Here is a 23408-nt window from a genome sequence, read left to right as displayed (position 1 = left end):
GTCCAGCTGGTCCATTGCCAGTGTTTATGTTCTACATTAGTTTCCTCCCACCCTACTTCATCTCACCCTATCTACATAACCTTCTATTCCTCTCTCCCTTCATGCGTTTATCCAGTTTCCCCTTAAATCCGTTCACTTCAACCACTCCCTGCGGTCGTGAGTTCCACATTCTCTACACTCTCTGGGGAAAGTTTCTTCTGAATTCCCTATTGGATTCATTCGTGACTATCTTGTATTTGGGACCCCTAGTTCTGGTCTCACTACAGTCTTCTGGCGTAGTGTTGGCATCTGTACCTCTGGGCCAGAAGCTCTGGGTTCAAGTCCCACTTCCAGATTTTGATGGCCATGTGCTTATAACGTGGCCAAACTGGTCGATTTATCAGCCTGTAAATCCTTCCATTATGCCTGATGGCAGGCTGTAAGAGTTTCCTGGGCAGCCATACTACAGTGCTTTGCCAAGCATAATCATGGACTGATCCAATGGAAGTCCATGGTTGCCAATGCCCTCTTAGGGCTTGGTTACTTGAGGAGGAGGAGTTCTGGTCTATCCCACAAGTCATAACATCATCTCTGCATCTACTCTATAAAAATTCTTTTATAATTTTAAAGACCTCTATCAGGTTAACTCTCAAGTTGTCTCTTCTTTGTACATAGAGAAAAGATCCCCAGCCTGTTCAGTCTTTCCTCCATGGGTATAACCTCTTTGATTATGGTATCATCCTGGTAAATCCTCATTGCAGCTTCTCCAGTCTGTCTGGAGACCAGTCTAGACACAATACTCCCAAGTTCCCACAGTGTTACAATAGCCTCCCATCCCCTTTCCCATCCACAGTCCAGTCTCTCTCATTTGATTGTCTGTAGGTCGCTTGCCTAGAGGCAGAGCTAGTGAATTAGTAATCGGTTCAAAACAAAAAGTGGTGGGTTCTCCACAGCCTGATCAGTCTGTCAATTACTGTCATTTTGAGAGTGGAGCAAATCGGGTGGAAGAGTGGCTTTGTCACTGCCTGCTCCATCAATTAAAGGGGCCTTGGGGTGGAATGGTGGGCAAATCAACTGGCATTCTACTTGTTTTCCCTTTTTGGGAGATGGGTGGCAAATTAGTAGAATTTGTTGTTTGTTTAAATAAGTCGGTCTCATTTCTTGGGCATTTTTTCCAACTGCAGATGTGCAATGTTCTCACTGTCCCCTGTCAAGCTGATTGTGTATTAGGGAATCCGTGGCTTCTGGGCCTGACCAATAGGGGGTGACACTGAGTTGTCCCACTGTCACCTGACCAGAATCAGCAGCCCTCCATTTTCCCGGGCCCTGTGACCCGCTGTTTGGTTTCCACGGTTTCTCTACCTACCGCGTTCCACTCTGCGCAGCATGGCTCAAATATTCCCATTCTCTCCTGGCCTGTCTCCCATCTTGCACCCTCTGTAAACTCGAGCTCATCCAAAACTCATATCCAAACTTGTACCAAGTCTTGTTTACCTATCGCCCCTGTGCTCCCTGACCTACATTGTCTCCTGGGCAATGCCTTGGTTTTAAAATTCTCATTGTTGGTTTTGAACCTTTTCACAGCCTCACTCCTCCCTATCTCTGTAATCATCTTCTCCAGCCCTACAACAACCCCCCCTGCCCAAGGATCTCTGCACTCTTCCAATTCTAGCCTCTTGTGAATCTCTGATTTCAATTGCTCATTGGTGGCCATGTCTTCAGTTGCCTCCCTAACCCTCTCCACCTCTCTCTACTCCTTGAAGACACTCCTTTTTTAAAATCTACCTCTTTGACCAAGGTTTTGGTCCACCTTCTCTAATATCCTCCCTGTGTGGCCCGTGGTCCAATTATGTCCAGTGATACTTCTGTGCAATGCCTCAGGGTGTTTCTGCTGTGTTAAAAGTGCTATATGTTGCTCTGTAAATTGTGCAGAGGTGCCTCCAGCGGCTCAGCACCCACACTTCTGCCTTTGGGTCACCCAACACCTTCATCCTCGTGACACCCCATCTTCCTGTGCCAATTGGAGAACGCACAGACTCGATGGGCTGAATGGTTGCCTTTTGTGCTGCACGATGGTACCTTTTGCCTAATCTCCTCTTATGGCGAATAAATTAAGTGTCTAAAGAAACCAGCAGGGGCTGATGGGAGAGAGCACGCCATTGTTTTTCAAAGGTGCCTTTAATTCCTGGAAACCCCAGGGCGATCCTGGAGTTGGGAACCCTACGTGTGCCAAAAAGCAGGCGCTGCTCACAGTTGCCTAGGTCCCAAGCTCTGGAATACCCTCCCTACTCCTCTCCGTCTCTTACCTTGCTTTCCTCCTTTTTATATACGGCTGTCAACCCTCCTGGAATGGCCAGGAGACGACCGGAATCGGCATCAATCTCCCAGTGGCCAAAGAAAGCATTCCGGGAGATTTTAAAACGATATTTTAAATAAATCAGTTGTGTAATTTGTTATCAGCAACCACCAAGAAGGGGAAAGAAACTCCAACTCCCATCGTCATGAGGTGTTGCCACGTGGTGACATCACATCCTGCGCAGTGCTGAACAATCAAATTCAAACCTTAAACCAAAAAAAAACCAGGAGGACTCTGGCTGGGACTGGAGTGGGCTGTGATGGGATTGGTGGGTTTTAAATTTCATTGAGGGATCGGGAATGGGCAGCGAGCGTTACTCCGGCTGTGACGGGAATGAGCGGCGAGCGTTACTCCGGCTGTGACGGGCGTGAGCGGCGAGCGTTACTCCGGCTGTGACTGGCGTGAGCGGCGAGAGTTACTCCGGCTGTGACGGGAATGAGCGGCGAGCGTTACTCCGGCTGTGACGGGTGTGAGCGGCGAGCGTTACTCCGGCTGTGACTGGCGTGAGCGGCGAGCGTTACTCCGGCTGTGACGGGAATGAGCGGCGAGCGTTACTCCGGCTGTGACGGGTGTGAGCGGCGAGCGTTACTCCGACTGTGACGGGCGTGAGCGGCGAGCGTTACTCCGGCTGTGACTGGCGTGAGCGGCGAGCATTACTCCGGCTGTGACGGGCGTGAGCGGCGAGAGTTACTCCGGCTGTGACGGGCGTGAGCGGCGAGCGTTACTCCGGCTGTGCCGGGCGCGAGCGGCGAGCGTTACTCCGGCTGTGACAGGAATGAGCGGCGAGCGTTACTCCGGCTGTGACGGGCGCGAGCGGCGAGCGTTACTCCGGCTGTGACGGGCGCGAGCGGCGAGCGTTACTCCGGCTGTGACGGGCGCGAGCGGCGAGCGTTACTCCGGCTGTGACGGGCGCGAGCGGCGCGCGTTACTCCGGCTGTGACGGGCGCGAGCGGCGAGCGTTACTCCGGCTGTGACGGGCGCGAGCGGCGAGCGTTACTCCGGCTGTGACGGGCGCGAGCGGCGAGCGTTACTCCGGCTGTGACGGGCGCGAGCGGCGAGCGTTACTCCGGCTGTGACGGGCGCGAGCGGCGAGCGTTACTCCGGCTGTGACGGGCGCGAGCGGCGAGCGTTACTCCGGCTGTGACGGGCGCGAGCGGCGAGCGTTACTCCGGCTGTGACGGGCGCGAGCGGCGAGCGTTACTCCGGCTGTGACGGGCACGAGCGGCGAGCGTTACTCCGGCTGTGACGGGAATGAGCAGGGGTTTGGACCATCTCATTTCATTAGAAACACAGACAGAGAGAGAGAGAGAAATTTGTTTTCTCCTCCGTTTTAGCAGCTTTTAATATCCCTGTTTGCAAGATTTGCACCATGGTTTCATCGAACCCCTTAAGAGCGAGTAGAGCGTTCTTTTCCCTCTAAATTTTAATCATCATTCACCCTTGCTGCAAATTCATACCCTCTGTCGAATTAAAGTTGGTTTGTTTTCCCCTCTTGCGCTCCCTTAGTCACACCACTCCGATGTCACTTCTGCCGACATCTACATCCAGCCAGAGTTGGCAACCCTACCTTTTTAAGGCATTCTTTAAATCCTACCTCTTTGACTGAACTTTTGGTCATCTGACTTAACATCGAGCCACATAAGAAGTATTAAGTTTTGTTCTCATCCCTGTGAAGCGCCTTGGGACATTTCATTCTGGTAAAGATACAATATAAGTAAGTTCTTATGGGTCTTGCGCATTGTAAGAGAAGCTCCAGATTTTGGCACCGGGATAAAGGGAGCTCGATCGAGCTATTTAAACCAAGATGTCAACACCACCCAGGAATATGAACAACATGAGTTCAACGCAATAGCAGCTTTGCTTTGAGAATATCAGCAGAGGTACCTTCTGATCTTTCCAAGCAAATGTGTATTTTCTCTCCTGGTCTGTCCAAAATGCAATGTGGAAAGTTGTTTGGTGGGGGGAAGGTTGATGTTTGGCTACTGGCCGATGAAGTGTTGATTTGTTCTGTCTATGATGCCTCCCCAGGGCTATGTGTTAGAAGTTCTCATTTGGTTAGTGTGTGGTGGGTGTGTCTGGTAACTGGTTCTGAATGAAGTGCTGATTGTTCTCTGTGTGACCTCTTCAAACTAACGCTGGGAGCTGATGCTTTGTTGGGAGTTTAGGAGCCATAAACAGGATTAAGCAAGTGACAGGCTACCAGAAGGGATCCAACGCCAAGAAAACAATCAGTGTCCTGTTTCAGACGAGTCTCCGTACACGTCAATCCCAAGAGAGCCTCTTGTGTTTTTTTTTAAAAAAAAGAATTCTCGCCTAATCCAGGATCAGTGTAGAATGAAGCCAGATAAGAGGGGGAAGAAAAGTTTGCATCAGCAATGAATACCTTGTGCATGGAATGCAACTTGAAGCAGGGAGCTTGTAATTCTGGCCCATTTGCTGTTTTCACCAGAGGTTGTGACAATTTATGACAGTGGTTTTAAAAATCCCACTCTCGAACCTCGCCCTCCCTCTCTCTCTTTGCTCCTCCAGCCCTCCAAGATCTCTAATTCTGGTCTCCCGTGCATCCCTTATTTTTTTTTCATCGCTCCACCATTGGTGGCTGTGCCTTCAGCTGCCTAGGCCCTAAGCTCTGAAATTCCCTCCCTAAACCTTTCCACCTTTTCCTCATTCCTTAAAACCGAATTCCTGACAATTTTTGAGTCACCAGTCTTAATGTCTCAATGTGCCTGAAGCACTGTGGGGCATTTTTTAATATGCTAAAAGTGCCAGATAAATGCAAGTTGTTTTGGTGTGTCAGGCAATGAATTTTCACCGGGCTTCTGCGGCTCAGTGAACTTATCCTGCTCGCCCACACTAACAGGAGGATCTCAAGATTGACCGGCACCGGAAGTGATAGTGATAGCTTCCTAATGCCTGGACAGGAAGGTGATGGGATGAGTCAGGGTTCCTATTGCTGCTGCTAACCCACTGAGGGCCCTGTGTCGGGGGGGTCTGTGGGGAATTGGGACGGAAGGGTAGGGGGCAGGGCTTGGATTGGCTATAATGTCCCTCCTATAGCCAAATTTCCTGCGAGCATTCATTGACAAATGTGGAGACGATGCCTCGACAAGGGCAGCGGTTACAAGGGTAATCAGGGAAGCCATTTTTGTGTACAGTAAGATCCCAAAATGAAGCAACTGCCCAGTGGATATTTTTGGTTGGGAGGGGGTAGGGTGTTGGGAAGGGGTAGGGTGTTGGGAGGGAAAGAAGTTGCTGGGATACCGTGGGAAGGCCGCTATTCATCAAGTGATGCATTGGGACTTTTTAAAACGTTCATCAGGCTAGGTCTCTGATCAGTGCCCCCCCCCCTCCAAAAAGACGGCACTTCTGACAATGCAGCACTCTTTCAGGACTGCATTGAAGTAAAAGCCCAGATTCGGTGTTCGAATGCATTTGAACCCGTGGCTGTCTAAATCCATTAGTGAGTGTGCTCAGCACCACAACCCGCCCAAGTTATTTCTGCTCATCCAGTTCTGGCCTCTTGAATATCCCTAATTTTAATCGCTCCACTATTTGAGCTCTGGAATTCCCTCCCTAAATTTCTCCATCTCTCTACTTTTTAAGACACTCCTTAAAACCTACCTCTTTGACCAAGCTTTTGGCTATCTAAAATACAAGCAAAATACTGTGGATGCTGGAAATCTAGAACAAAAACAAAAATACCTGGAAAAACTCAGCATCTACGGAGAGGGATACAGTTGACGTTTCGAGTCTGTATGACCCTTCATCAGAACTAAGAAAAATATAGAAATGAGATGAAATATAAGCTGGTAGAGGGGGAGGGTGGGAGGGACAGGTAGAGCTCGATAGGGGGCCAGTGATAGGTGGAGGCCAAGAAGGATTATCTGCTCTAATATCACCTTTTATGGCTCGGTGTCATACTTTATTTTATAATGTTCCTCTGAAGTGCCTTGGGATGTTTTATTATGTTAAAGGTGCTATAAAAAATTAATGTTGTTGACTGAACTAAATTGACACTTAAGGAAGTCATTCCAACAATGCAGCATTCAATCAAACTTCCATTGCAGAGTTCATCAAAATATTGCCTTGTGGCTCAAAAGTTATGTGAGGGGAATATTGGGCAGAAATGAAGAAAAAATCATTACGTGGTTTATTTTGTATGAAGTCTCTTGGCTCAGTCTCGGAGGCGGTGTTGCGAGGGCTGGAGATGTCATTATTAACAGCCTAAAAGCTGTGGTTTGTGGGTTAGCACCAATAACAAATGGGCAGGAATGCAGCCAGATTATCATAACCTATTGTAACCCTGATGCCCTTCGGGGCAGGGAACCTGCCCGCCTGCCCCCACCACCCCAGTTTTGCTGCATTCAGAATCATGAGGATTGAGCAATAAATACCAGCCTTGCCAATATCACTCATGCCCTGAGAACTTTTTAATGAATTAACTTTGGACTTTTGGTGTCGAGATTAAGTGTAAAAGAGATGTCTTTATTCTAAGGGCACACAAACAGAGTGACACTGCCAAGTATGTGTCCTTTCTCACATGAATGACTATGGTTCTTTGTTGTTTCCACCTTTCAGGTCAGTAAGTGCACTGCTGCAGTACTCCACTGCAGTCAATATTAGCAATTGTTCCACTCAATCGGTTAAATGTGCAATTTAAATGTGGATTGAAACATGACCAGACTTGGTTTCTTTCTATCATTTACTAGCAGTATACTAGTACACTAGTTACATGGACCCCTTCCCCTTAATTGTTTGGAACCTCTGGCTCCCATGCCTTTTGTTTTTGGCCCTGTTTGTGTCTCCTTGTTTGAAGATGCTTACTTTTACTAGCGTACAGTTGCAAAGCCATCTGGTACCTTGAGGATGTGACCACATATCTAGCTATACCCTTGAGTATTGTCAAGTGTTGATCAGGGAGGGAAGGAGGCATTACAGCTGAGCCATACTCAGGCCCAACATCCACAGAAATCCTTGTCCAGTAACGAAAAGTTGGTGATCCACTCAAGCCCAAGGGTGCTGAAATCGCCATTCAACTGGACATAGAATGAACATTTTATGCTCCCGCTATTCGACCCATTACCAGTACCTTAATGACAAAACTGCACCTTTTTTTTGTGTGAAAAAGTGTTTGAGGGTCTCAGCAGACCCGTAAGCCAGTCTCAGCATAATGGTAAAAACAGAATTACCTGGAAAAACTCAGCAGGTCTGGCAGCATCGGTGGAGAAGAAATCAGTTAACGTTTCGAGCCTTCATGGTCCTTCGGCAGAAGGCTCGAAACGTTAACTGATTTCTTCTCCACCGATGCTGCCAGACCTGCTGAGTTTTTCCAGGTAATTCTGTTTTTGTTTTGGATTTCCAGCATCCGCAGTAGCTTTTAGCTTTTTGTTTTTATCTCACCATAATGGTGTTGTGCGCAAAGTGTCGCAAAGACTTAATTTAACCTGATCTATCCTTGCTTTGGCTGTCCAATGTTTCCTTGACCAGTACCCCTTTAAGTGTCATATGTGTGGAGGTCAGGTGGTTTTTCAGCTGCTTTCTACCAGCGGCTGTGCTAAGTTTACAGCTCCATGTCGGAACAAGTGTAATTTTGGGACACTGGGGTGGGGGGAGGAAAGAAACGATTCTGGTTCGTGTGGCCAGTCTGAGGATTTAAAAATCCTCCCTGACATTCCGGGGCCCCTCGCTTGCTTCTTTCACCAAAATAAAAAAGTCAGCCTACTCTTGAATTGTGTGAATTTTATTTAGAAGGCTGAATGGCTCAGTGAGCTTTTCCAGTGAGTAACTTTGTCATGTACAAGGTGACCTCTGGTCTGACTCCCACTTTGTGCTGTGTTAGCTGATCTCTATCAGGGTAGTAGTAGAGGGTGCTGGATTTCCCCTGCACTCTATATTTGGAGTGGCGATAAGGGGTTTTAGGTCGGGTGGGGGGGGTGGGGGGCGCACATGAGCAGAGAAGAAAGTGGACCAATGATTAATCACTGCTGGAATTGTGTGTGGCTTGTTAATGGCCGGTAAAAACAGGATTGAGCAGCGATCACTTAAAAAACATGACCTTGTCATTCCTACATGCTGTTTGTGGGAGCTTTCTGTGTACAAACTGGCTGCAGCACTCCCTATATTACAACTGTGACTACGTTTTCAATACTGCTTCATTGGTTGTAGTAGAAGGGGCTGTAGAAATGCAAGTTATTTTCTAGTCCAGTTGCTGTTATTTTCTTGGCAATTTGTACCTAGCAAAGTGGATGATCAGATTTTTTTTTTTGGGTTATCAATTTGAGTGAGAAATTTGGCCAGGGCACTGAGAACTACTTTTCCATGATTATGTCCACCCAAACAGGCAGACAGGGTCTCAGTATGGCGTCTCATCTTAAAGCAGGCAACTTCAGCAATGCAGCATTGTCATGCATTGAAGTGTCATCCCAGATTATGGACTCCAGTCTTGTAGTGGGGTTTGACCCCACGGCCTTTGAACTTTGAGGTAAAAGTGCTACCAGTTGAACCATGCTGACGCTTGAGGTGGGGGTAGTGTTGAGAAGTTCTGCATATGGGTTGTCTTGGGGCACCCAAGGCTGCGTGCTTTCAAGGTACAATGTCCCCCCCCTCCAATTGAAGTCCTCACTCAAAAGAACGATTGCACACACTCTCTCCTAGTGGAAAAGCGATCCTGAGGGAGTGCAGTGCACTTTCTTGGTAAAATCGGTGAATGGGGTCGGGTTACCCAGCCTCCAGGGTTGAGAGGTTAATCTCCTGGATGATGTTGCGAGTTAACCGGGGAGAAAAATCATTGGATATTCAAAAGAAAGAGTTCTTTTTTTTCTCTGTTTCTGTGGACACTTTTGCTGGTGGTGGGAGGTCGATGAAACCTCGGCGTCCAATCAGAATTGGTCATGCTCCGAATGAGGAACAGAGTGGTGAGAATGTGGAACTCACTACCACAGAGTGGTTGAGGTGAATACCATGGATCCATTTAAGCGGAAGCTAGATTATTGTGAGGAGAAAGGAATAGAAAGATATGTTGATCGGTTAGATGAAGAAGGATGGGAGGAGGCTTGTGAGGTGCTTAAACACTGGTTTGGACCAGTAAGGCCAAATGGCCTGCTTTCTGACCTGTAAATACATGGTAAGCACAGCTAAAGGCTTAAAAAGCTGATCCCCAGTCCAACAGCATGGCATTCTCTGAGGGATAAATGCATTAATGTGAAAAAGAGGGTCCTTATTGTGATGCTGCTGGTGAGTAACTTGCCTCAGGCTAGTGTACAAGTAGAGTTTCCAAGCCTGGCTTTGGAAGCGTCTATTTTATTCTAAAAACTGGACTAGGTTATTGTGCACAAAAAAAGTCTGCAATCCTATTATTTCTGACTAGCCTTATTTTTTGAAGCGAATTAAAAATGTAGCTGTATCCAGGAATTGGGGCCTGGGAGCAGGTCAACTGCCAGTGCTGCCAATGGACCAGCTGCTAAAAGTGTGGGAGATACCAGAGTTTCCTCTTAATGTGTATTACAAACATCCAAGGACAGTGTGATATGTTTGCATAATGTTTTTGGCCTCTCTTTCCTGCACTGTTCCAGGTGATGCCAACTCTTGCCAGGGAACGTGGCCACCCTTCATGTTTTAGTGCATTGGCAGTGAGTGGCATCTATTTAGCCTTATTTTTAATATATTCATGGGATGTGGGTGTGACTGGCAAGGCCAGTATTTATTGCCCATTTCCAGTGGCATTACCATTGCTGAATCCCCCACCATCAACATTCTGGGGGTTACCACTGACCAGAAACTGAACTGGATCAGCCATTTCAATAATGTGGTTACAAGAGCAGGTCAGAGGGCGGGAATTATGTGGTGGGTGCTATCGGCTGTTGACTTTGAGAAATTTCCATCTCTCTCCACTCAGGCAACACTAAAATGTGCCCTGGGGAATTTTGACTATCTGCAGGGAGATCAGTTTGATGAGTTTGTCACAGAATCATTGACCAGAAACTGAACTGGACCAGCCAAGTAAATACTATGGCTACAAGAGCAGGTCGGAGGCTGGGAATTCTGCAGCAAGAAATTCACCTCCTGACTCCCCAAAGCCTGTCCACCGTCTACAAGGCACAAGTCAGGAGTGTGATGGAATACTCTCCACTTGACTGGATGAGTGCAGCCCCAACGTCACTCAACAGCATCCAGGATAAAGCAGTCCAGTTGATTGGCACCCCTTCCACCATCTTAAACATTCACTCCCTCTGCTACCAACACACAATGGCAGCAATGTGTACCATCTACAAGATGCACTTCAACAATACCTTCCAAACCTGTGACCGCTACCACCTGGAAGGACAAGGGCAGCAGATAGATGGGAACACCATCACCTGGAAGTTCCCCTCCAAGTCACTCACCATCCTGACTTGGAAATATATCGCCGTTCCTTCACTGTCGCTGGGTTAAAATCCTGGAACTCCCTCTCTAACAGCACTGTGGGTGTGCCAACACCACATGGACTGCAGCGGTTCAAGAAGGCAGCTCACCACCACCTTCTCAAGGGGCATTTGGGGATGGGCAACAAATGCTGACTTTGTTGGCAATGCCCACACCCCATGGAAGAACAAAAAAATTGTCCTTGAAGGAAGTGGTGAGCTGCTGCCTTGAATACCACTGAGTGGCTTGCTGGGGCAGTTAAGTCAGTCATGTTGGTGTGGGACTGGACCAGATATAGCCGATTTTCTTCCCTAAATGGCATGAGTGAAAGTGGGTTTTTATGGTGCATATCATATAACCCAGTTATTTCATGGTTTTATTCCAGATTTATTTAGTCCAAGCCTCTGGGTTATAAATGCAATAATATGACCATTATGCTACCATAACCCAACAGCTATGGGCATATCTACCAAATCCAATCCTGCTGATTTTCTCACTTCCTACACTTTTCCAGCAAGGGGTCAACGGGGAAATGGGTTGCCAACTTTTAGGTGGGTGTTTTCCTGGAGAATTCATCTTGCAACCACCTGCTGCAGACCACCCGCCTCTCCCACACCTGCCATTGGTCCATTCTCTGGGCGCTCTGCCTTCCTGTGACCAATTGGGAGGGACACAGACTCCTTGTTACCCAAGACAGTGGTGTAGTGATAATATCACTAGACTAGTATTCCAGAGGCCCAGACTAATGCTCTGGGGACATGGGTTCATATCCCACCATTATAGCTGATGGAAGGTAAATTCAATTAATTTAAATCTGGAATTGAAATTTAGTCTCAGTAATGGTGACCCATGAAACTACTATCAATTGTCATAAAAACCCACCTGGTTCACTAATGTCTTTAGGGTAGGAAATCTGCTGTCCTTACCTGGTCTGGTCTACATGTGACTCCAGACCCACAGCAATGTGGTTGACTCTTAACTGGCCTTTGGAATGGCCTAGCAAGTCACTCAATTCAATTAGGGATGGGCAACAAATGCTTATCATTTGTTCTTATCCTTATCAGCAATGCCCACACCCAGTGAACGAATAAAGCAATTGGACTAATCATGGCTTGTTAGAGAAACAGTCTTTTCCTGCTTTGTTTTTTTAAATATAATAATTATAAAGTGAATATCGTTTTTATAGGTTTTAAGGTAAAGCCTTTTTCTTGATGCTGTCTTGATTTTTCTCCAGAGTTACTTGCTGCAGTGCCCTAGAGATTAATCTTCAATCCTGGAGGATTGGTAACCCTAATGGGAACCTCAGTTGATATTCCTGCCAGTGTCCATATTGCTATCTCAGTAGTGATCACCACCAAACAGAGAATTAAGCTTGGGGCATCCCTGATCACACTCATGTCAACAGACCAGGCAGTACTCTTGCCTCCTTGGCCATCCACTCAGTTTCCACTCCAACACCTCCAGAGACTTTGTGGTCGGTCTGGTCTCTCAAATATTCCGTGTAATCGCGTCCATAAAAGGGGATTACTAAACTAACCAGCTGAACTCTAAATCTCTTCTTTTTTTAAAGAAAGCCCCACCACTGAACAATTCACCAAGTCTTCACAAAAACAAAAATAGCTGGAAAAACTCAGCAGGTCTGGCAGCATCTGCGGAGAGGAACACAGTTAACGTTCCGAGTTCTGTTGAAGGGTCATTCGGACTCGAAACGTTAACTGTGCTCCTCTCCGCAGATGCTGCCAGACCTGCTGAGTTTTTCCAGCTATTTTTGTTTTTGGGTTTCCAGCATCCGCAGTGTTTTGCTTTTATCACCAAGTCTTCACGTCAGTTCCTTCAGCTTATCTTGTTTAAACAGAACTGAGCTGCTTGTATAAGTGAGGTCAATGGTTACTCATTTATTCAAATTTCAGTTGCTAATGTGCAGTATTTTTTTCCCTCCAAAGCAGTTATCAGCAGGCTGAGTTAGGTGGAAAACTTAAGGAAAACAAAATTTGCTGCTTTTGGATAGTGTCATGAGATCTTTGTCAGAGGGGATTTAACCTCCTGCCCAAAAGGCAGCACTTCCAACAGTGCAACACTGGAGTTGGGAGTTGGGGCCAAGTATGGACTCAAAAGGCCTAGAGAAGATCACTCACTGTCTTTTGCTGATCAGCTGACTTTCTGTGGCTGCCCATTCCATTTAAATACACATCTACAAATACACACCGTGAAATTTTCAACATTTGTTTGAATTAATGTTGCATTCCAGGATTTGAAGCATCTTTCCATCACCTGATCCCAGGCCCTCTAAATATAAAACGTTAAACTAGTGACCCTGCTTATGTTTTAGTGATCGAGTGGCATTCTGTTTCTTAAAAAAACTCGTGTGTGTGTGTGTGTGTGTGTGTGTGTGGTATTTTAGATTGCATTCTACAAGTATATTTTTCCTCATGGAAGGGACAGCTAATTTTCTATAATCGCAGCCATTTGACCTGAAGTCAAATTCCATTTGCTGTACATGTTGGGGTTTTGGATATTGTCAGGATTACACTTTGATTCAGGATGTTCCCCTCCTCCTCCTCCACCCCACGAAAAGGGAATGGGATGTGGAGTGCGCTGGTTTGATGGTATCCCCTTCACTTCCCTTCATCGCCATTCTTACTGTCCTGGCATCTCCCTGTGCAGGAGGGAGGAGGGGGTGGGCGCAGAGGTGTCGACTATCACACCGGGGGAGAGGGGTGGGGGCAATCGGGCTGAGTAAACTGGAACACGCATCTCTGGAAATATCCAGCGTTGTCTTGTGTCTGCGGGACACGGTGAAGTGGGGGGGGGGTGGGGAGGAGGACAGATGGCAGAGCTCAGTGTCAGCTCGTTTGCTGTGTTTCCAGCTCTTCAATTCTTCTCTCAGTGTCCGATCCCACCTGTTGGGAAACGGAGAATCGCAGTCACCGCTCACTCACTTTTTATCCCGCGCTCGATGGGGCTTGGTTAGGAACTGCGGCGTTGGCTAAGCAGCACAGGTTTGTTCTCTGGTCACGACCTGAGGTTAGCAGTCCGGCCGAGATGCCTCTAATTTAGCTCAACACTTGGATATCCTGCCTCTGCTTTGCTATCCCCCTGGGATTTTGCTGGTTCAGACCTCGGCTGTATTGGCGCCCTTCCTCCCCCCCCCTTCCCCTTCCCTCTTTCCTCACCCCTTCCCTCACCCCTTTTCCTCACCCCTTCCCTCAGTCCGTATGACTCTTCTTCAGAGCTATCGTCTCTCTGCTGGCCAACTCACTTGCAGCCCTGTTCAAATCACTCAAACTCACCCTGGAGACTACCAGGATCAGTCTCCTACTCTGAGACTAGACGGGAAGGGTGGCAGGCTCCCTTCCCTGAAGCTACATTAACGGACCACTTGGGTGGGTTTTACCCATTTGTTTTATGGTCACTTTACTGTCCACAAATCACCAGATTAACCCATTTCACAACTTGTGCTAGGATTTGAACTCTCAACCGTTACAAATCAAGTGCCGTAATTGTAAAAAGCTGGGGCCTCACACAAGGGGGCATTTTTCCTCTGCAAGCGTATACACTATCAATGGATTATTCAACTGTAGGGTGCTTCACACTCCAGTTCAAACTTTTTTCCCCCACTTGATATCCTTGCAACAGCTGTCACTGGACAGCAATCGGGAAAAGGGATGCCCTTTTGCCCTTTTTTTTGTAAATTACAAAATGTTGAGTGGAATGTGTCTCACTTGTTCAACTGTGTGTTTAGTGTTTGAAGTTTATATTTAGCAAGAAATTGTAGTGCCCAACAACTGCATTGCACCATAATGTTGGTTTCTCCAAATGAGAAAACACCCCACCCCTATATAAACTTAAGGTAATCCATAACTCTGCCTGTGTCCTAACTTTTATACTCGATGGAGTTTAGAAGGATAAGGGGGGATCTGATTGAAACTTACAGAATACTGAAAGGCCTGGATAGAGTGGACGTGGGGAAGATGTTTCCATTAGTAGGAGAGACTAGGACCCAAGGGCACAGCCTCAGAGTAAAGGGAAGACCTTTTAGAACAGAGATGAGGAGAAACTTCTTTAGCCAGAGAGTGGTGAATCTATGGAATTCATTGCCACAGAAGGCTGTGGAGGTCAGGTCATTGAGTGTATTTAAGACCGAGATAGATAGGTTCTTGATTGGTAAGGGGATCAAAGGTTACGGGGAGAAGGCAGGAGAATGGGTTTGAGAAACTTATCAGCCATGATTGAATGGCGGAGCAGACTCGATGGGCCGATTGGCCTAATTTCTGCTCCTATTTCTTATGGTCTTTCACCAAGTCCCATTCACCTAAATCCCCCTCTGTTTCTCAGACCTACGTGGTTCCTGGTTCAGCAATGTATCAATTTTAAAGTTCTCATTCTGGTTTCCAAATCCCTCCAGCCTGTCTCTATAACTACCTCCAGCCCCACAACCCTCAGATCTTAGGATTCTAAGGTTCCTCAGAATCCTCAAATTCTGACCCCCTTGAGCACCTGTGATTTACTTTGGTGGCTAATAAAGATTCAGCTGCCTGCATGCAAAACATGAATTCCCTCCCTAAACCCCTCTTTTTTTAAAAAGACCCTTCTTAAACCTACCCCTTTCACTAAACGTTTGATTGCCTGTCTTAATATCGCCTTATGTGGCTCAGTGTCAAACTTTTGTTTTGATGGTGCTCCTGTGGAAGCGTCTTGGGGTGTTCTGCTGTATTTAAGGCGCTATATAAATAAGTTGCCCGACTCTTGTTTTGACAGGACTTTCACACTCTTGTCAGAGGAACTTTGACCTTTGGCCCAAAGTGGTGTTCAGTTTGACAAGTAAAAGTTTGAGGTGCGGCTCATTGGGTTTAAAGGTCACTAGATTGGCAAGCTGCTCACTTAAGCTTTTGTTTACAGGTTGTGTAACCTTTTTTTTATTATTGAGAGCCTGGCAGGAGCATGATCCTGACCTGTAACTGGTCTGTCTGTCTCTTAGCTGTCGAGAGAGGCTTATTTTTTTAGCAGCCTGGCCTCAAGCCATTCCATTTAAAGCCCAGTAGCCAGGCTTTGCTCCTTGGCTAACACTCTGAAGTACTTTGTACAGGGTGTACTGCGTCTGGTGTAAGGCACGAGCATCTTGCACAGTGAGCATTAACTCGTGCAAAAACAACCCAATGTCTCCTGGGCTCCTTTCACAGCTCAAGGGCAGGAGGGACTCTGCTGGTGTTTGGGGGTTTCAGTAAAATGCAATAGTGGGGGGCTTGGAAGTTTTTTTCTGCACTGCTGCATTGTATGCATCTGTCCGCTTTGAACTTTTACTGTAGCTTAATGGGTGTGAATCTTTATCTGGGGTGGGGGTGGGGGCAGTGGGTGAAGAGAGAAAACAACAGTATAATTATAGACTGCCTTTCCAAGCTTTGGCTGTCTGGAGAAAGCAGCTTGCCATTAGGTGCGAGCATTTTAGAGGACGTCGCCTACGAATGCTGTAACAGTTCTTGTCTGCACGTTTATAAAAAGGCTAAAGAGATACTGGACAAGGTGTGAGAAAGATCTAGTAGAATGATACCAGAGCCAGGAGCTTTATATCAATCGGGAAACATTAAACAGGCTAGCGTTCTTTTCTCTAGAAAAGGCAAGTCTGAGGAGTGACCGGATAGAGATCTTTAAAATTATGAAGGTGTTTCATAATAGATGTCTATAATTATATTGTTTTCTCTCTCCACCCACACCCCCCACCCCAACCCAGATAAAGATTCACACCCATTGAGGGTAGATGTAGCAAAGATGTTTCCACTTGCGGGTGAGATCACAACTTGAAGCCATCAATATAAGATGGTTACTAATAAATCCATTCGGGAATTCAGGAGCTGCAAGGTCTTGTGGCACAGTGGGTAGTGTCCCTGCCTCAAAACCAGAAGCTCTGGGTTCAAGTCCCACTCCAAACTTGAATCTCCTTGGATCCTCCAAGGGCTAAAGATTAAAACCTTGGACATTGCTGTGAACAACGCAGGAGAAAATTCATCATGGCATTAGAAATACACTTCAAAAATGTTTTTTCATTCATTGGGCATAAAAAAAATATTGGAGATGGTGGGGGATGGGGAGAAAGGCTGTGTGACTCACCAGTCAAGAGTCACCTAATCGGGTAAAGATGATTTTGGTTCCACTTTCCATTTGGCCATGGATCACAAGGATGGACCCACCTGTCAGGTGACAGGACAGGGAAATTGGGACTGGGAGGTCATGTAATGAAACCTTCAACAATTTGGCCAACCAGAGTTGGCAAGCCCGGCAGTTGTGATTGCCCCTGGTGACACTCTTTTTCTCCCCCCGCTACCCACCCCCCCACCCCCCCCCCCAAAAAAAACCAAACCCTGGCTGCCTAGGATATACTGCTGTAATAGTGGAGGTCTGGCATTGTCTATAAAACCTCCCAGGGGTATGAGGCGTTGGAAGGGGAAATGTAGGAGAAGAAAAGGAAGGGATAAGACAATTTTAATGTTTTGGCTTGTGTGTTTTGCTTTCTACTCCCTGTCTCTCAATTGACTGCAAAGAGTGCTGAATAAATCCTCCTGCCCCTCTTACAGCAGGATGTCAGCTGTTTCTATCTGACTATACTGAGCCAACATTGTTGCTGTGGCAACTGCTTAGTAGGCTGTTCTCAGCTGTCGCTGTAATTGTGCTTTTTAGCCCAACCTTCTTCCGTGAGAACTTGACAGCGCCTTCAGCAACTCTTTGCATACCCTTGCTTAGTCTGCGAAGGAATTTTTCTGAAGGGCATTTATCTTGTTTTTTGTTTTTTGTATCTGGTCAAGACTGAATAAAGTGAGGCTTTGTCTGATCGCTGAGCGTGTGGTTTTTATTTTGCGCACTGTCAGTGTCTGATTGTTTGCACGTGTTGCTACAGATGATCCCGCAAACGCGTCTCTCTCAAAGGGGTGAAGCTTTGTGCCACAAGGTGTGGTGTCTGCTGTGCAGATTGTGCTGACCAGGGGAGGTCGCCAACATCATTTGAAGAGGAAGGGGCCATTCGGCCCCTCGAACCTGTTCTGCCATTCAATTAGATCATGGCTGACCTGTGTCTTAACTCCAACTACCTGCCTGAGAAAAATCATTGGGACATTTTATTAAAGAATGCTGTTTTTTTTTCCTTTTGAAATCTTTCTTTATTCTATCATGGGATGTGAGCGTCACTAGCAAGGCCAGCACTTGCTGCCCATCTGAGTGGCTTTTTAGGCCATTTCAGAGTCAATCACATTGCTGTCCGTTTGGAGCCACACGTAGGCCAGACCAGGTAAGGACAGCAGATTTCCCTTCCCTAAAGGGCATTAGTTGTCATGGTCACCAGTACTGAGACTAGCTTTATATTCCAAATTTGTTCATTGAATTCAAATTCCACCAGCTGCCAAGGTGGGATTTGAACCCACATCCCCAGACCATTAGCCTAGGCTTCTGGTCCAGTGACATTACCACTGTGCCACCTTCTCCCCACTTATTATGTATTGGAGATTGGGCCAAAGGGGTTCTGGGGGTGGGAAGGCTGTGGGGAAAATGCTGTTTGACTGAGCAGTTGAAGGTGGGAGGTCACAAGATGAAATCTCCCAGGAATTTATCTGACTGGAGTTGGCAGTTAATGTCACGTGTATCTCGAGCCTCATTGTGCATCTATCCCGACTCAATTCTGCAGTGAGATTTCTTATACATCAACTGGGGAGGTTTACTTTCTGCTCCCTTGCCACCCCATGCTGTTTCTACCCTCCTCCCCCTCCCCCTCCCTTTCCCCGTCCCTCTCCCCACCCACCCCCATCAACCCAAGTTTAGTTCCTTGACTCTTGAAGGTGATGATTCCTCAGTTGGAGCAGCCACCTTCCAGTTTCTCACCCAAGTGACCTTCATTCATGTGTGGCCCTTGACCTTGATGCACACTCTTTGGCCATCGAGATCCTTTTCTGATCCAGTCCACGTGCCACTTGTGCACTGCCAATTCCAACAGTGAGTCTCTGGCTACTAAGTGGAAGCAGGAACCCTGCTAATCTTTGCCCCCCTCCCTCAGCCAAAGAACCTATGAAAGCCGAGGTCAATTCTAGTGTCCTCTGCTCTACTCTTTTTTTTAAAATTATTGTGACTGAATTTTGTAAATATACCCCAAACCGGGAGCACTTCATGCTCAATAGGATACTGTGTGTGCCTTTACTCACTGAGCCAGTACTGGAGCTTGGACAGAATTTTGGATATCTTTATGACTTTTAAAAGTTGCATTTTCGGTATCTTTTTTTAAATCGACTTTTGCCCTGAGAGAATTTTCTTGGCAGCTATCTTCTTGGGGTGTGTCTGCAGCCCACCTGTACTCTACGTGTTCTGTTTTTTTCTGTAGCTGAGCTCCAGGTTTGGGGCCCTGACTCATGAGGTGCAGTGGAAAATTTAACTGACGCACTTTTGATTCTCTGGATTTTCCCAAGCAGGCTTTGTTTGTTTGTTTGTTTGTTTGTCATTCAAGACAATTCACCGAGTCAGGTTGGGCATGTAATGGAGCAATGCAAACCAGGGATACCCACCTATGCCCCTGTTCTGTACCCAGTTGGCCTGTTCTCATTTAAGGCAGCAGTTTAGGGGTGAGGTAGGTACAAATTTGTTTTGGGGTCCCCTGGGTTGAGGGAAAGGAGGAGCTGTCCCGAGCTGGAAATGCATGCTGAGGGGGCTTTGATTTATGAGGCCCAAGACTGGCTAACAGTTTGCTGGACCGGTTCATGTGAATAATGGTCAATTGGACAAGCGGGAACCAGGTCCTGTGGAGCTGCCCCTGTACCCCTCCACCCTTCCTCTTACCAGTAAAATTCAACTGTTCAGAAAATTGGCACAGCCCTCCGGGAGAAGGAAGAATCCTTCAAGTGGTAATGTTTTCACTGTTTGTAGGAGCGCTCAGCATTACTTGAGTTGCTGAGACGTGTTTCAACAAGATCGGAAGTGAATTGTTCCCTGTCTACTGGTGATCAAATTCCTGGAATATTCTTGATTATTTCAACATGTGCTCAAGTTTAATTTGCTTATTAGCATTTCTTTGGAGTAGATGTGGGAAGTGGAACCCTGTTGTGACATTTTGCTGTTTGCCTAGCCTGTTCCATTTTAAAGCTACTGCTCGCCGCTTAGTGGGAACTGGGTTTTAAGTCAGCCCTAAAGGTCCCCCCACTCCTTTCTTCTCCTCCTCCCCCCCCACCTCTCTCCTCCTCTCTCCCCCCTCACCCCCCTCCTCTCTTCTCCTCTCCCCCCACCCCCCCTCCCTCCCAACAGGTCGATGTGATGCATCCAGTGCGTGGGTGAAGAGAGTTTTCCCCAGCAATGCGGGGTGGTTAATTCAATACAATCTTATTGGGGTTGGGGGTCTGTGGCTGCTCACTGCATGTCTCCGCTCATGGATTGCCTGCAGTGGGGTTCAAACCTACTGGCTCCTAGGTGGGATAAGCTACCACTGAGCTAAAGACTGGCTTCTATTGGGCACAGGAACTGTACCTTTTTTTTGTTCCTTTTTATTCAGACCCATCTCAAAACCTATGGGCATGGTGTGCCAGAATGAACCAAAAGCTAGATTTCCCTCTTGGCAGTTTCACGACTGTTTTACACATGGAATTACAGAGAATCAATCAACATTCCACCTTCATAGATGAGAGGGGGGAAAGAACTGCCAATGTTGGAAATACACAGCAAGCGAATCAGCATCTAGAAAGAGAAGAAATTAACGACTTGGATGGAAATCCTTTTATCAGGCTTCGGTCAGTTCTGATGCTAACTCTCAATGTTTGCCCATCCTGTTCATCATGTGTTGATGGGCCTCCTGTATATTTCCAGCATTTACATGCCTTGCATTCTAATTCACACCAGGTCCTGCTCATCCATCACCCCTGTGTTCTCTGATCTGCACTGACTCCCGATCAATTGTAAAATTCTCATCCGAGTGTTCAAATTACTTTTGTGGCCTTGCCCGTCCCTATCTCTGTAACCTCCTCCAGCCCCACAACTCAACTGTGTTCCTTGAATTCTGACCTGCTCTCCATTGCCTCTCCTCCCACTCCCTTTGCCCTACTATTGATGGTCTTCCCCTCCAGTTGTCGAAGTTCTGGGTTTCCCTCATTAAGCCTCTCCTTGAAAAGTGTACCTCTTTGACCAAGCTTTTAGCCACCTTCCTCCTTTTGGCTCAGTGTCAATTTTTGTCTGATTTTTCACTTCTGTGAAGCGCCCTGGGACATTTTCCTATGTTAGATGCAAGTTTGTCTGTTACTCCCTTAAATAATTCCTGTTTGATCTTTTGTGCTAATGAAACCAGCTTTTCGGGTAAGCGTTAACGAAAACAGCTGTCATTCATTGTCGAGTCTCCAATTTGTTCTTAAATTCAATGAGTTCTGAGAGAGCTGTTTCCAGCCACCTTGATTTCGGACTGCAGCCTATGGGACAGTTTATTTTTAGGCAAAATCCCCCCCAACCCCCCGTAACCTTTTTACACTGTCTCTCTCTCCCTTCACCTTTGCCCCACCCTGCCCCCCACAACCTCGGTAGTAATTCAACTAACTACGTTTATCACAAGTTGAAATCTCTTCAACGGGGCTCTCCTGAAGTTTAAAGGTTGTTTCACTAACGGTTAAGAATCAGCCAGCCAGATAATGGAGTCTGTGTGCTTTCCAATTGGCCTAGAGAAGGGGGCACTGTGAGGATGGACATGTCAGGTGACCAATGGGGGCAAGGCTGTTGTCAGCAGGAGATCATGTGATGAAACCTCCAGGAATGTGTCTACCCAGAGTTGGGAACTCGAAGCATCACTCAAGGATGAAGAGAGGGGGAGGATGAAATGAGCTAACTCAGGCAGTAAGTGCTGACTGACACTCAGCTTGGGTTTTAGAGGCCTGTAGATGTGTGACACCGAGGAGGAGGTGGTGGGGTTGTAAGTAAAGGAAGATTTTATTGTACTGAAGAATGTAGCTGACCCAACTGCAGCCCTTCATTCTGGATTTGCGATGTGCTAAGGCTTGCCACTGTGTGAGTCTCCTGTGAAACCAGGTCAGGTCTTTCATGTGCTGCTACAGTCTAACTGCAATGAGTGCTGCTTTGGCAGGTTAAGTTGGTTAATGGCTATCCTGGTGTGATTTAATAAGTGTGGCTGGGAGTTGGCTTCATTTTCCTCTCCCACCAAGCAGAAATTGCAGCAGAAAATGCAACCAGTGCAAACATGGAAATGGCCCAGGTGGCATTGGAGCCCTATCCATTTTCTACCAGCTACCAGACCTGCAACAGTTGGCACTGGAAGTGCCAGGCAAATAACTATTAACTGAGGGATGCTTCAATAGGTGCTGGCAGCTTAGAGCATGAATGACAGTGGTTCAGTTGGCTGAGAGCAGATATCCCAGCCGAGCCAGGGAAAAGGGATGGTTGAGTGTGAGAGAGGATTTTTTTTCCCCACTGGAATTTACATAGCTGATCAGTCAGCACCCGTAATGAGAAAAGGCAAGATCAGTTTCTTTTTGGTATGGGAACTGAAAACCCAAGAATTTTCATTGGAAGAGGAGGCTATTCAGCCCCTTGAGACTGTTCTCCTCTTCAATTAGATCATGGCTGATCTGTTTCTTAACTCCATCTACCTGCCCTGTATTGGACCCCCCCCCACCCCAAACAACCAGAGGAAATAGTTTCTCCCCATCAACTGCTTTAAGCATCTTAATCTCCCTCGGGTGGGTGAGACCAGCAGATGCAGGAGGTCTTAATGAGGAAGTGTACACGTGTGTGGTGGTACTGAGCTAGACAGGCCGGGGTCCATTAACTTGTCTGTACTGAATTACTGCTGGTGGCCTTTATGCTGGTGGGTGGTGATCAATCAGCCAAGGGCTCCTGCTTCTTCTTGTTCTCCAGTGACCACCCCCTGCTGGGTCATACACAGGTGTCACAAGAGGATAGGACTGGGGTTGCCTAGAGCTACCCTCATCCATCAAATAGCATGCTAATGCTTGTGAGCTCACACCTTTGGCTGAAAGGGCTGCTGATCTTCGTGGAGGTGCCTTGTGATGAGTTGCTGCTGTCTGGAATGGATCTGGGATGAAGGGATTCTTAAAAGGTTGGAGTTCTAACGTTCCTTGCATGCGAGTGATGAAGAAGCAATCACACAGCTCTAATGGTACTGCACATAAATGATGTCCTTTTCACTATAGTGCAGAAAGTTAATAAATTAATCTGAAGATGTCCATTTACATAACAGCTTCTTCTCAAAGCACATCGGGTGCATTTGATAAGGACTTATATCGGCAAATACAGTAACCAGTTTGTGCAGGGCAGCATTTCCACATACAGCAATGAGATATGGCTGACTGTTGAATGAAAATAGCAGTGTCGGCCAGTGCCCTGGCTAACACCAGGGACCTCGCTTTAACCTCCCATCCAAAAGATGGACATGTGGAAAGTTTTAGTTTTATACCAAAGGTTGTGGAGTGGGGGTTGAACCCCTGACTCTTGAGGTACAAGTGCTTCGTAAAGTGAGCCACGGCTGAATGTACTCGTTGCTGGCACTTTTCCGTTCGAGGTCTATTTCATTCAACGTTTTGAGTGGGTACCAAGAGCATTGATGTAGAGTGGCTGTGGCACTGAAGTGGATTGATAAGCACTTATATAATGTGGAACCTCTAATTATAAACCTCTTGTCTTCTAAGCAATATTC

General features: G+C 46.9%; 1 protein-coding gene across 3 annotated transcripts in view; it reads left to right on the top strand.

Moving 5' to 3' along the window:
* Window positions 1-23408, top strand: part of LOC144672664 (activin receptor type-1B-like) — a 62131-nt gene that overhangs the window by 6449 nt on the left and 32274 nt on the right. Inside the window, exon 1 of one of the 3 annotated variants that reach the window (XM_078534541.1) lies at window positions 20266-20484. The exons of the other annotated variants lie outside the window; for them this stretch is intronic. Within the exon in view, the coding sequence (XP_078390667.1) occupies window positions 20460-20484 (25 nt within the window). The 5' untranslated portion in view covers window positions 20266-20459. Of the gene's footprint in view, window positions 1-20265; window positions 20485-23408 lie in introns of those variants that run through there. 3 annotated transcript variants of the gene reach the window in all.

The sequence above is a fragment of the Cetorhinus maximus genome, chromosome X (genome assembly GCF_964194155.1).
Source record: "Cetorhinus maximus chromosome X, sCetMax3.hap1.1, whole genome shotgun sequence".
NCBI classification, from domain to species: Eukaryota; Metazoa; Chordata; class Chondrichthyes; order Lamniformes; family Cetorhinidae; genus Cetorhinus; species Cetorhinus maximus.
The sequence above is the reverse complement of the archived record's forward strand: the minus strand, read 5'-3'. Positions and strand labels throughout refer to the sequence as shown.